We start from the raw sequence: 15,625 nt of genomic DNA on the forward strand, positions 1-15,625 counted from the left end.
AATGTATTGGTTAGAAAGAAACTTCTTGCAGGTCTGGTTCTTTCTCAGCAGAGCTTTCCAACTTGATTTATAAAATTAACTGAGGAAGTCTCCCCAATTGAGTCGCCATTATGTTATCACTCAGGTTGTCCTTAAGCTCCTAAAGGATATGGCCGAGATAACCACAAACCAATCTTTGGACTGCAGGTTCTAGCCCACCTGCAATCAGAGAGGGCTCTCTCTTTCTGATTTAGCTTTGTTGATAAGGTATTAGGCTAGTTATTAAGTTCAAGGGGTTGTGTTTGTGTTTTGGTGGGAAGGATGATGCTTTCAAGTAAAGAGGCAGGGATAGCATGAAAGTTTTAGAACGATTGGCCATGGAGTCAAGGAGTAGGACTGCTGGTGTGTTTTCTTAGTCATAAGAAGGAATATGAAGAAAGCTAGTTGCCTATGAAACAATCATTCAAGGTAAAAGAGATGGATTAAAGGCTAAGGAATGAGAGGCAATTAAGAATCTCTCATTCAGGTTAGCAGAAAGAAGATAAATGAGCCCTATCTGGGAGGAGTTAAGAATTCCTAGATAACAGTCATTCATATGTGAAATAGGTCAACCATGAGCCATAACAGAATTCATATTTATGCCTAATTCAAGAGGAAAACATTAAGAAACCACAGAAACTGAGCATAGAGTGCAGCTAAGCAAATTCTAAACCAATCCTTTGTTCTGTGGCTTGAGCATATGTGAAATCGAAATAACAGAGGTAAGGAACACTTATTGATTCATATTGCAGCACAAGAATTCTGCATTCAATTCTTCAAACCATTAGACACAGAGCAGACAGTCATTCCTCCAAAGCTTTTCAGCAATCTTTGATTAAGTAAAACATCTCAGATATCCAGTGCGAGTCTCTAATGAAGATTATCAACCAACCAACCCTCTTAACAATGCAGAGAGTCGTATAAATAGGGAAAATTCTCCAAGATTAATCTATTACAACCGACCTAAACGGGTCTGAAAGAAAATGATTACTTTAACCTAATCTTATCCAGAAATAAATGCATGAAAATATCTTTGAGCTGTGCTGAGGGCAGTTGTATCAAAGTGAGTTAATGTATGTCCTGGGTGGCTCGTGCAGTCCTCCTGTAATAACTGTGATTTGTCTTTAACCTCCACCTCTAACTTGGTTCTGTTGCTGCTTGGTGCCATTACTGTGCACTAATCCCGACCAGATAAGCTTTTAAATGGCCTTAATTGCTTTGCTGACTTTGATGAAGGTTTTTAATTTTCACCTGCTTTGATGTTGCTGAACTGATACTTTTTGCCGCTTCCTGATACTCTTTGGCGCTGAACTTGGCCTCTTTAATGTCTTCTGAGTGCTTAGACTGTCCCATCGACCTTTATGGCAGCTGTTCGGCCCTCTGTTGCTTTAAAAACTATTTCGCCCATTTCTGAACGCTTCGTGAAGAAAATCTGGTCATTTTGCGCCTTTTGGGCATGTTGGAGTCCGAGTCACGAAGGGGCTTTCCATTTTGGCCCATTTCCCGTAGCCATGCACGATTAGCGCTAGGCACTAATCGCACATGAAAAACTGCCTCAGATTCTGATTCCGGGCTTCCTAGGCTGCGATTTGCGCCTTTCGCACTTTTTGATGGTGACGTCAGCATGACATCAGCAGGCGGGTCCCAGTACGGTGGTGACGTGGCAGGGTGATGTCAGCGGGGTGACATCAGCAGTACGACCGGGTGACGTGGCAGTACGGTGGCAGCTACGTGGCAAGGACACGGTGGCAGGAGGCCGACGCGGGATGGTGACGTCAGCGGTGACGTGGTGCTGACGCAGGAGGGGGGAAGGCGGTTTACGGTTTCGGGCACACCGCCTTAGAGCAGAAGTGGTTTCGGAGGAGGGGGCTCCGCCACAGCCGAGGAGGTGACGCGTGGCGGGAGTACGACGGCAAAACCGCCCATCTCCCGGGCGCTAACCATCGGCAGATCGGCGGATGGAAAGACCCGCCCACCGTTGATCTGCGGCGCGGGCAATCGGACGGCTGGTGGAACAAACAAGGCGGCGGAGGAATAAGGGACCGGGCCCGCGACGAATATCCGAATTTTTATACAGCACTGCGGGGGGTTTAAAACTTAGGAAATGTGGGTTTTATGGATTTATGAGCGAGCGGGTTAAATATTTTACATTTGAGACTTTGGAATAAGGGCGAAACATGGGTTTTGTAGGGCTAGGGTTAGGGGAAAAGGTTGTTAGTCTGACCAGATATCAGACTAACTCCAGCTAGGACACAGATGGGCTAAAAACAGCCCCAGATGGACTGTTATTTCCCGGACTTAGGAAAATATGGCTATAATGCCGGGAAGGGGGTATTTATTATTTTTTTTGGGATTTTTTTATATATTTTTACATATTAGGGGATAGGGAAATGATTTAGGGAGCTAAATAATAGAGTTAGGAGTTAATGTGAAAATGACAAGAAAGCGCTAAGGTGAGGGACCTTAGGCTATTTGAAGGGGAACAGGACTCACAGAGTGAAACAACAGTGCTCCTAAGCAAAGAGGACCTTTACTTAGGCAAATATAATGGGAGATGATGAACTCAAGAGTTATCAAGCAGATCTTGACCTCTTCAGGGAAGTTAGTAAGTGATTTGGGGGAAGAGGAAGAAGGGGAGGTTAGAGATGTCCAGTTTGAGCTCCTCCAAATGGAAAACTACCTCCAACTTGTGATCTGAAGTACAATATCACTTTAAAACACAAAATTGATCACATATCAACATTCTGCAACCTCAAAAACTACCTACCCAGCCTACTTACCTAGCATTTTCTCTTCTTTTTGGTTTGGGTGAACTTAGACTTGCAGACCCTGCTTTACAATTTTTCTTTTGGTTTCCCTCCTATCTAAATCTACACTTATTTCCTCCAAGGGCCTAGATTAAGCAGTTGGGCTCCTTTGTTTCTCTACCTATCTACAAGTCTGCCAAGGTTAAGATCTTTGGACAGATAATGATTCTCTATATTCTAAAACAAGAAATTGAAACCTAGGGAAGCCAAGATTAAGCTGTTTGGACCTTCCCTTAATCAAAACATTCTTCAAAAATGGTTAAGTAATCAAAATTGGAATATAGCAGTGGCATTTAGACTGGCACACTTTCATGGCTTCTTCTTTGGCTCTTTTTTGGAAATATGGAGCATTGCAGCATGCAAAGTATGACATATTTGGCATGTAAAAATGTCAATCATGAAATATGAACCCCTGTTGCAACAGGAGGCTAACACTACCAACCGAGCTTTGTATTTCTCCACTTTTCCTTCTGCATTTGTCTTCATTTTGAACACCCATTTGCTGCCAATGGGTTTCCTTCCAGCCGGCAACTCCACCAGATCTCAAGCCTCATTTTTGTGCAAAGGTTGCCATTTCATCAACCATGGCCTCTTTCCAAAATTTTCCATCCTCTGAATCTACTGCTTCCTTCATAGTTCGGGAATAAATCAGATGGACTATACCTTTTAGGCTGCCTTCTTTCTTGAACTGATCTTCTCACTGCGAGAGTTTGTGGCTCTTCATCTTCTGATTCCTCCTCTACTATAGAGTCTGATTCTTCCTCCTTTAGCTCAAACTCTATCTTCTCGAGTTCCTTTCGTTGGACTTCATGTTTAATAACATCTTTCACCTCTTTGAACACCACATCTTGGTTGTACACAACCTTCCATGTGACTGGGTTCCAAAGCCTATATCCCTTTAAACCATCCTTATACCCAATAAAGATGCACTTTTCAGATTTACTATCCAGCTTGGTTCGTTTCTCCTTTGGAACATGTACATATGCATCACATCCAAATACCCTCAGATGTGAAAGAGAGGGTTTCTTACCAGTCCATACCTCTTGTGGAGTCTTATCCTCCAACGCTGATGAAGGTGACCTGTTGACCAGGTAACATGCAGTATCCACCGCCTCTGCACAGAATTCCTGTCCTAACCTGGCACCACTGAGCGTGCTTCTCGCCCTTTCCATCAATGTCTTATTCATTCTTTCTGCAACTCCATTTTGCTGAGGTGTATATGGAGTAGTCTTCTGCCATGCTATACCACACTTCTTACAAAATTCTTCAAATTCCTTACTGCAAAACTCTCCACCGTTATCTATCCTCAACACCTTTATCTTCTCTGTCTGGTTTTCCACCAGAGCCTTAAATTCTTTAAACCTGTCAGACTTCAGATTTCTTCTCAAGGAAATATATTCATGTATTCCTTGAGAAGTCATCTATAAATGATACATAGTACACAAAATTACCCAGTGATGGAACCTTCACAGGTCCAAACAAATCATTGTGCACAAGTTCTAATGTCTGTTTTGTCCTCATACTACCAGAGGGGAAACTCACCCGATTCTGCTTCCCATATACAAAATTTTCATAGAAATCAAAATCCAGAGAGCTATTACTCATACCTTCTACCATACCTTTACCATGAAGTATCCGAAGGCCCTTTTCTCCAATATGTCCAAGCCTTTGATGCCACAACATGGTATTCTCTCCAGAGACCACTAGATTTTCTGCTCCACTTTCAGGAACCACAGAACTATTGCACCCATCAATAATAATTCTACCTTGTAGCTTGTACAGAGTTCCAATCTGAACTCCCCGCATCAATACTAGTGCTCCCCAAACCATCTTGCAGGTATCCTTCTCGAACACTGTTTTTACACCTGCATCATCTAGCTTGCTTACAGAAATCATATTTCTGGCTAATGCAGGAATATGTAGAACACCCGGAAGTGTTTTAACCCTTCCACCTTGCAACTTCAACTTTAATTTTCTGCGACCAATGATTCTAGCCTTCCTATCATCCCCTAAGAAGACATCACCACCATCATATTTCTCATACTCGCAGAACCATTCTCTATGGGGAGTGAAGTGAAAGGATGCACCTGAGTCAATCAACCATGCCGCATGATCTACATTTGTACTTGAAGAAGCCAAGTACACATCCCCACCTTCATCTTAGGTGGTTTTCACCTCTGCAGAAGGAGCCTCATCAGATCCCTTTCCTTTATCAAGAGCTTTAGATTTACAGTCCCTTTTGCAGTTCCCTTCCTTTCCACATTTCCAGCACACCACCTTTACAGGTTTTCCTGGAGATTTAGATCTCCCTTTAGATTTAGATCTCCCACTTGATGACTTATTTTTGTTTTTGTTCTAGGTCCGCCCTCGTACAGACAAGGCATCACCATTTTGACTCTCCATATTTTTCTATCTCATCTCCTCTGTTAGCAAGGATGAGACTATTTCATCAAAATACAAGGCAGTTGCATTGCTGCCTATTGCAATAACCAGACTATCCCACAAATCTGGTAGAGAATAGAACAAACTGATGCACTTATCTTCATCTGAAATTTTAGTATCAACAGATGCTAACTGACTTACCATAGTATTAAATGCATTTAGATGCTCTATCACTGAGTCTCCATCTTTCATCCTCAAGTTATACAGCTTTTCCGTAGGAAAAGTTTATTCACTAGAGACTTAGATTGGTACAAAGTTCCTAACTTGTCCCACAAAGCCTTTGACGTAGCGTCCCCTGATACATTTAGCAATACTGAATCTGAGACACACAATTGTATTGTGCTCTTTGCCTTCTGATCCAACTTCTTCCATTCTTAATCAGTCACTTCCGTTGGTTTAGTACCTATATCTACCGCAATCCACTGACATTTATCCACCAACAGATCCTCCATCTTGAGTTTCCACAACTCAAAACTCTGACCATTAAATTTCTTGATCTCTATCTTTCCACCACTCTCCATCTTCTTTCACCACCAGAATCGATCTTGCAGATCTCCGACTGAATAGGGTCTACCATAGGCACGAGCGAAACCCCTCAGTAACAAAGGCATCCCCTTGAAGCCAAAACAACTCTGATACCAAATGTAGGTCTTAAACCTGTACAAAAATTACCTACATACGAATTCTAAAACATAGAAAATAAACAATGCGAGATCATAACACATATACACAGAGATTTTCCCCTAGATCCAAAAACCGCGACTACCAGCTTGGTTTTTCATTATGTTCCTTTCAATGTTACAATACATATTTGTACATGCCAAAGCATCCAATACCATGGACCGAAAACCATCGCGCCCAATACCATGGACCGAAAACCATCGCATCCAATACCATGGACCGAAAACCATCGCGTCCAAAAACATATGCAAAAATCATGCACAAAACCATAGGTGGGTCCGCCCAAGCTAACATAGGGTCCAAAACCAAAATTTATGTGGAAAGAATATAACACAACTCAACAAGATGCTAAACACATATTGAGATATTTGCATGGGTCAATCACACTTGGCCTGAGATATTCTGTCGGAGATGTTCAACTTCATGGATACACTAATGTTGACTGGGCTAGAAATGTTATCGACAAGAAGAGTACATCTAGATGTTGTTTTAGTCTTGGATCTGCCATGATATCCTGGATGAGAAACAGACAAAAGTTTGTATCATTGAGCACTACTGAAGCAGAATACATAGAAGCTAACATGGCTAGCTGCAAATCAATTTGATTGAGAAAGCTCTTTGGAGAGCTATTTGAGTAAGTCCTAGACACTACAGTGATATATTGCGACACCAAGAGTGGGGTCCATTTGGCAGAGAATCCTGTGTTCCATGAAAAGTGCAAACACATTGAGATTCGATATCACTTTATTTGTGACATGGCACAGAGAGGAGATGTTAGAATTCATCACATATCGATAGATGAACATATTACAAATATTCTCACCAAGGCATCACCAAAAAGAAATTTCTTTCTATTCAGAGAGAAGCTTGGGCTGATGGATGGGGCCCCTACGGATAAGGGGTAGCGTTGATCAAGGACATTAAGCCAACTCTTCCTACCCTATTTGAGCTCTTAGGGTGAGGAATTAAGATAGAGGGCTCCTCGGGTTGAATATGTTGCTCCTGTATCTTAATAGGAGTGGAGAATGTTGCTACCATGTCTGGTCTTTGTAGAGTATACCCTAGTTGGCATCATACCCAAAAGTAGGGATTGTTGGGAATACTGCTCCTCATTTGGCCAATGAGTTGAGAGTACTTGGGCTGTACAATCCAAGTCAATTATGATGTAGGTATCCTACCACATGACTATTGAGAGTCATTATTGGAAATATCCATAGGAAATAGGTTTGGGTTGAGATTGTGCTCCTGTTTTGAGATTTTGAGTTGAGGATAAGCTCCCTGATGAGATTCGAAGGTCGAAGATATGCTCCCTTGTATGATGAGTTATCCTATTGCTTGGTATGGGTGGAATTTATTTCTCCCTGATTATTCTTCTTTTAGATACGAGACAATTTCAGTAGATAGAGTTTAGTAGAGACAATCAAAGCATTACAACAACATGACATGATGATGTGAAGATCGACTGGCATATATTGGCAGGTGGAATTTTTCCTGGTTGAGAAGGAGTGTTAATTTTTTCAACTAGGGAAAAATTCCACATTTGACAGCTGAGACGATCGAGATGATGTTTGCATTAAATTCATCTTTTCGAGAGGACCAAAATCGACCTAAAGGTCACCCAATTTAGTGAAGCAGGAGTTGAGTTTTGAATTATTTTATCCATACATGTATTATGGAATGGGTTAGCCCTAACCACATGCGTAACTTCTTAGGTAAGCCTTAACCCCAAGTGGACCCTCAGGAATGCCAATAAATAGAAGTGAGCTCAAGCTCATTTCATCACAATGATCAAGTCATCTTGTATTCTTCTCTTTTTTCTTGGTTTGCATAAGTTCGACAAAAGGAGTTTGCGTAAGGGTTTCAAATTGCAGGCGTGAGGCTCTCTTTGACTTAGTGTTTTTGCATTCTTGGATGCTAGCACAGAACTAGGCATTTTAGTCCCTGGACAGTAGCACATAGTGGACAAGACAATGTCCATGTAGCCCTAGACATTGACACGCATGCTTATAGGAGCGTTCAGGGGTTCAGAGACATATCGTGTTCCATTAGTCCCCAAAAACTTGCACAAAGTAGTCTTAAAAGCATCCAGGTCGTCCCAGACGCAAGCACAGTAACTGTAAGGGAGTATCTAAGGGTTTTTTTATGTGTTTTACCCTAGACGCACACTCACAGTCTTCCTAAGAGAGTCCGAGTAGTCACAAACACCCTCACACAGTGTCTGAGAGAGCGTCCATGGAGTTTCAGATGCACACATTCAGTTTTGTTGAGAGCGTCTAAGTTTCTGATCTAGAGTTTGGCATTTTAACTTCAACTGGCTTCAGTGATCTAATGGATCTAGGTTTCTCTCTGTTTTTATATAGATCTATAGATTTGATTTGTAAATATCCACTGCAAACATATGTATTGGTCTCATTGTACTCTCTACTGAAAACGTTTTTTGACAATCTATTAAAGAAGAAGATTTGAAAGGGTTTCCACCTTGTGGGGTTTTTCCTTGGTCTTGGACCAATGTGATGTCTCTTATGGTTGTGATGTTGTCTTCTTTGTTACTGCATATATTGTTCTTTCTTGAGTTACGTTTATGATTGGTTATATTGCTAATAATTGGATACATTATTAATGAAGAAGTAAATTGGGCTAAAGTAACTCATACAACATAAAACAATAAAAAATTTTAATAGTGTGGCCATTACATGTCTTCAAATAGGTTATCATTTACATTTGAGCAAGTAGCATTTCCAATTTTGCAAATAACATAACATTTCCATTTCTACAAAATAGATTAAGACTTTCCTTTCATGCAATTTCTTTCCTTACAAATCTAGATTCAATTGATAGAGTGGTATCTATATACCTTGGTCTTGTCTATTGCTTCAAAGTGACTTGAGTATATCTTAGCCTATTGTGCATGCAACCCTGTCACCTCTTAAGTTTGTAAGAACCCCGGGTTGATAATTAAAGTTGGTAGTCTTGGGAGTTGCAACAATCTTGTTGCAATGCCCAGGCTCATCAATTTAATCAATAAACAAACAAAATCTTAGTAAATTAACTAAGAAACATATAATTAGAAATAAGAATATCCATATCAAAAAATGTGAAATACATATAAAATATAAATTGTAGCTATAAATTAAGACCCATTTCAATTATGAATTTCATATTTAATACAAACATAAACATATCTCTATATATAACATTAGAAAATTAAATTAAAAAATCTATAAACATGTCAAAGAAAAATGTTTTAGGGTTTTAATAAATTTAAAAACAAAAGTATTTTTAGAGATATGAAATTTATATAAAACAAAATATTATTATTAAGAACTAGCATAGATCTATCTTAATTTAAAATATTTTGCACTTAAAAAGAGATTTGCATCTTGAGATATTTGATCTCTCTCAGAGTTTAGTAGTCTAAACTTAAGATGAATCTTTGATGGTTATTAATTAGTATTGAAGAGATTGTAACATCAAACACATATATGCTTATGTGGGCAAAAACAGAAAATTTTATTTGATAAATAATAATAAGTAAATACAATTGTGTATGCTTAATTTTAGATTTAATAAGCATCTAAAAATCAAATCTTTTGAGATCAAATATTTCACTATAAAAATATGTGCATTCAATTATTTTTTTTTGAAAAAATCAAAAATTAAAATAAATAAGTTGATAATTAATAACATCACAAATACAATACATGCCAAGTTTAAGTTCTAGGAAACAAAAAAAAAGCCCAAAAAGAAACGAAGCCCTGGAATGCATATTCTAGCTAGTTAAGGATGGCTTCACTTTGATAGCAGGTAACACATCAATACTATAAAGAATTATACTGCAAAAAAGGACACTCATGATTCTTGCTTCCCTGAACTATTAAATAAGTAAAAAATCTGACAGTAAGGTCCATTTTAGTAGGTTCATCCCAAGAATGTTCATTTATGTCTATTTTGTAATGATATTACACTATTTGTGGTAGTCACCATTATCTTCACCAAAGGAAAGCTATCAGAGCTTTTAGAAAGTACTCTTATAAATTGCACATGAGAAAAAGGGTTCCTATTTTTTTTAATTGGGTGGTGGATTTGATTATAGATGAGATGATAAATGATGGAGGTTTTGATATTGATTTCAAAAAGTTTTGTAATTTCTTGGGATTGAAGAAATGTTGGTTTACCAATAGATGTTTTTTTGGGTTCTCAAACTATAGGTCGATGTCTAGATATGAGTAACCGTATGGTCTAATTATTGGTACGAAGTCAGTTTGCGTTTCCTTCTCGAAGGACATGTTAGTTAAGTGCTTGACAATTTCCCATCTGTGAAGTGTTAGTTGTCAAATGCTTCAAATGTTCACACTACATTGAATATCAAAGATTTTATTTCCAAACATTTGATGAAATTCTTGCTTTCCTTTTGTTTGTAAAAGACACGTTAAGAGACATTGCAGGCCAATTGTTTGTTAAAAGTTTTGTTCTTAAAATTGTTTGCAGAGTTATTTTTCATTAAGGTCAAACGCCCCCAATTTTAGTAGAGGATTCATGGCCAAAGATACGTTGTTTCATCAACAGTCAAATGCATTCATTGATATCAAATCATTCATCTTAACAGTCAAACGCATTCATTGATATCAATCATTAATTTCCAGATACTAATAGAGACTCGTTTCGAGAAGTCATTAATTTTGTGGCTGAATTTCACTCGATACGTGGTGGATATTAATAAAAAAATAAATACTATCACCACAAAATTCTTGTAAATCAATAATGAGTGTTTTATATATATATATATATAAAAGATTTAATTCTTATTTTATTGGAGGAAGGGTATGCATTAAAATGCTTTTAATTTCAATGGATGATAAAAAAAACCTTTGTATTAAATTTGTAGCTGAAAGCAATTCTAACATTCCATTCTGATTTGCGAAATGTGAGAGCCAGATACTTCAAATGTTTAGACTATATTAGGTATCAGATTTCAAGGTTTCTTGCTAAATATGGGATGATATTCTTGCTCACTTATTTTTGTGTAAAAAAACATGATAATATATATATTAAATGTTAAGTGTTTGATGAAGGTTTTATTCATTAACTATTTGTAGATTTCATTTTTACTATTGAAAGTTAGAAGTAACAATTTTAGTAGATGATTCACTACTTGAAGATAGGTTGTTTTGTCAATTGTTAGACCTAGTCTAGTGAGAATTTTGTATTTACATGTAAGTCTCTCGGTGGATTGTATGAAATATATAGGTACTACATAACTGTATCTTCAAAATAAATTCTCAACCCATTTTATCTAGCAAAACGACAAACTTTTCATAGAGAATCGAAACTAGACAAGGGATTTTGTAGGTATATACCTTCCCAAACATGTCATACTATAGTCCTTCATAATTGTGTAATGCCAATCTATTTAGCTATAAAGAATATGAGAGGGTCTAATAGTGCTCTAATTTTTAAATATCCTAATCTTTATTTACATCCTTCATTAGCATATAAGTCTCCACTGAGATCATAGAGAACATGGAAATATACTATTGAATGGAACCTTTGGGCTGCTTCCCTAATTTTTCATAAGACTTTCTAATGAATTGTCCCTTAGAGAGGAAGTCTCCCAAGACAATGAGATAAGTTACTTGTTTTCCTTTGGTTAATTAAATCCCTCGTAGAGGGAATAAGCTTCACCTTGGTTGTTTTTCATGCATCCTAAGCCCCATGAATACTTTGCAACTTCAACATGCTCAAGGCCATACAAAAATCCTATATCTCTTGCAACCCCTATAAATTTCAAATATTCATAAAGACTCTGCTTTAGAATTCTCTAATTTTGTGGGTGAATTCTACTAATTATGTGGTAGTTATTAAAAAAAAATAAGTGTTAGCATAACTTCTATTTTAATATTTTGGGGAATTAGATTTGAGGGGGAGCTAACTACTTTGTTTGACTAAAAAGTAGTTGAATATTCAAAAATTATTTTTTTGGAGGAGAAGTGGGTACTAGATGTTCCAATTTATTTTAAAACATGTGCCTTTTAGGGATGTAATTGAAAAAAATTCTACCATTAAAATGAGACCAAATTAAAATAAAAGAACTGAAATTTTTAGAAAGAACCATTGTTAAATAATGTCAATAACCAAAATGGAGTAAAACAAACAATAACAAGGATTGATTGTCCAATATAATTGAATAATGTCAATAATCAAATTGAGGTAAAACTAACAATAACATGTGTTGATTAGTCAAAATGAGTATAAACATGGATATCTAAATTTTCTCCTAAAAAAGAGTTATTCCTTAAGGATCTCTAAATAGACTAAAATAGCTTCAGAAAAAGAAGAAAATTATTTCTTAAAGATGTCTAAATAAATTAAAAAAAAAAAAACTTCATGAAATTGATAATGTTAATGAACAATTCATCCTCTATAAATCCTATCTTTAAAACTTATAATTCAGGAATATAAATATATATATATATATAACTGCATTAAAAACATGCTCTCTTGCAATGTTTTGTTTAATTTTATACAAATAATATGATACACCGAATTATTTATAACATTAAATTAATGACCCATAGAATTTAAGTCACGTCTTAGTGCCTGAACCAATCCAACCACACCCAACGCTATTGACATTGATTTTCTGGATAAGGAAAATGTCAGAGACCTCTAAATCAGGAAAATCGTTCCTAAACGTAACAATGCTTGATATTGTTGTTGGTGGCAATGGGCGAAACATATGTTTACACTTCTGTTTTAATGGCCTAATTGACAGGTCACCAATTTCTCTCGATTCACACGCAATGATTACATCTGTATAACGACTCGGTTCCAAATTTCTTTTCGTACAATTATTAGATGACAAATACTACTCCGACTTCACTGTACCGCAATATTTATTTAAGTGTTGGTAGCTACATGAGATTCGTGGCGAGGCAATCATGAGTAATTTAACTACCCGAGAACTCTGCAATCTGCATGAGACATTCTGGTGGAGTTGCCACAGAGCGCTACCACGACCATGGATAAATCGAGTGCACATGAGGATCAGATAAATCTGGTGGAGTTACCAGAGAGCTGTATATCCGCTATTCTTTCCTTCACTACCCCACGTGATATCTGTAGACTCTCAGCCGTCTCCAAAGTGTTCAGATGTGTGGCCTACGACGACTCGCTCTGGAACAAATTCATTCCTCAGAAATGCTACCAGGTCCTACCCAGGGCCGTTATCCCCGTTGCACACTCTTCAAAGAGAGAACTCTACTTTCGCCTCTGCGAATCGATTCTCATAGACCGGGGAACGAAGGTATTTTATACATACATAAGTTTTTTATCAATATAGTTTTAAGGGTCCGGTAGTATAATTATCATGTTTTTTTATAGTGTTTAGTGTTAGTTCAATAGGTTCTATTGTATAATTATTTAGTTAATGGAAGGTCATCGGTCAATCTTTTCAGAAGTTTTTTGATTAGGTTAGTGAAATAAACTTATAAAATGTAAAAAGGATTAAATAATCCTTCTCAATAAATCCGCCTAAAAGTATTTACCTAAAAACCATTAATTTATAAACCACATTCCACTTAAGAAAACAAAAAATCCCTTATCAATGTCTTTATTGTTTTGCTTTTGGAGTAAAAACCTGCTCATACAAACCGTTTATCTCCGGAAATTAAGAAATAAATAGGCATGATGAACCACTCAAAATTTAAATGCCCAAAATCTCTATTATTACTCGTGATGATTGATTGATTTTGGTCAATAAAATTGACAATTCATTTTTTCGTATTCTTCATTGCTGTGGCGATAGAGATTTTGGCTGGAAAGATCCACAGGGAAGATAGGTTACATGCTATCTGCGAGGTACTTAGACATCATTTGTGGAGAAGATCAACGCTATTGGCAATGGCCATTTAGACAGGACTCCAGGTGAGATTTTATTATTTTTTATTGTAACAATTTATTTCTAAATTTATCAATGCACTCGATATTATAGACAAAATACGAACCTTCTCACAATATATGATTTAATTGCTGATGTCTAATATGAAAAAGGATTTTGGTTTAGATGATTCACATATTATTTCGAATAATGGAAGGTTTTTCTTGAAGTTGGTATAATGTTGACATAAATTGTGTCCTCAGATTTGAAGAGGTTGCGGAATCGTTAATGATTTGCTGGTTGGAGGTCCAAGGTGGAATCGACTGCAGGCTTTTGTCAGCTAATACGGTGTACAAAGTGGTGTTTCTTCTCAAATTTGGTGAAGAATCGTGTGGGTGGAGTGAAGTGCCCATTAGGTTTTCGGTTATAACGCCAGATGGAAATCAGATGGAATTGGAGGAGTTTTTGATGGAAGGAGCAGAGGAAAGGAAGCGTGTAAATGCAAGCGGATGGATGGAAGTGGTTGCAGGAGAATTCACAGTGCGTGCGGGGGAAGATAACGGTGATGGAAATTTTTCTGTCGTCAGATTTGCTATGAATGACGAGAAATTGAATTGGTGGAAAAGTGGACTTCTTATAGATGGTGTGACAATTGAACCTTTGACTTCTTAGTTGCATTTATTTATTTGGTAGATGCTGCCAGGATCGGCGTGTCTTCTTTTGCTCCGCCCAGCGGATTGCAGAGATCTTTCTCGTATTTTTTCCACCGACGTAAATTATGCAGTATTTTAACTGTATACTTAACAAATTTGGACCCAGGATGAAACCGAGGAACAGGGCAAATTAGTCAAAATAGCCCTTTTGTACGAACCCGTAATCTCGGCTAAGATTCTTATATAGCTCGTAGATTCGTTCAGGTTTCCAAATAAGGAAAATATATATTTTTTTGGCGTATTTGTTAGAAATGGCATCTAAGATTGTAACAGTGAAATACGAAATTGTTTTAAATTTGTATTTTTTTTTGTTTGTTGGCACCTTTAACTCTGTTACCACACGAAATTCTTTTGAATTAGTAATTTTTTTTTTGTTGGCACCTTTAACTTTAACTATAGTGGCTTGATGTGTAATTTTTTTGTTGTTGATTTGTAATGTTTTGTTGAGCGCTTTTTAACGAGTGGTTGCAGTAGTTAAGACTCGGAGGAGGAGGTGTTAATTGTAAAAATTTCCGTATGTATTAAGTAGTTAAAATTATTGGGATTTTGTATGGCCAAGTATGGTTAGATTTTTTCCCAAGTAATTTTAAATTAGTGATTTTTTCACCATTGAGTAGGTTAACAGAAAAATATTTTGCTACGAACTATTCTATATCCTATGGCCATTTTAAGTTTGTATTATTTTGCTTAATTTAATTTAAATATATTTTGAAATTTTGATTAAATTACAATAAAAATAAAATAAAAAATAAAATTATTGTTTATTAATTAAAACAGTTTAATTTGGTTAACTTCAATAAAAAATAAAATAAAATAAATAAATAAATAAAATAGATTGCCTTGGGTAGATATGAAGCTAATAATGATCTAGGTGGGTACTAATAATAATGTTGATATGTTTATCTATTTTAGAATTGGATTTTTAGAATTTTGATTTGATTAAAAATAATTATTAGGTGGATGGTTTGGATTTGAGTTCAATAAAATATTGTAGAAAAATTATAGTAGGATACACAAATTAAAGGTTGAGATTTATAAATTAAAATTTTAGAAGACAAATTTGAGGAATGAATTAGGCAGCTCACAGA

At 36.6% G+C, this 15,625-nt stretch overlaps 1 protein-coding gene across 1 annotated transcript; it reads left to right on the top strand.

Moving 5' to 3' along the window:
• Positions 1 to 12,854: 12,854 nt before the first annotated feature.
• Positions 12,855 to 14,802, top strand: LOC149246937 (putative F-box protein PP2-B12). Its single transcript, XM_089455797.1, has 3 exons — positions 12,855 to 13,251; positions 13,753 to 13,871; positions 14,088 to 14,802. The coding sequence occupies exons 1-3, from the start codon at positions 12,967 to 12,969 to the stop codon at positions 14,494 to 14,496; spliced, it is 813 nt and encodes a 270-aa protein (XP_089311923.1). The 5' UTR covers positions 12,855 to 12,966; the 3' UTR covers positions 14,497 to 14,802.
• The last annotated feature ends 823 nt before the right edge of the window (positions 14,803 to 15,625 follow it).

This window comes from Pinus tabuliformis, chromosome 7, assembly GCF_031772625.1.
Source record: "Pinus tabuliformis cultivar Carrire ecotype Pingquan chromosome 7, CPIR1, whole genome shotgun sequence".
NCBI lineage: Eukaryota > Viridiplantae > Streptophyta > Pinopsida > Pinales > Pinaceae > Pinus > Pinus tabuliformis.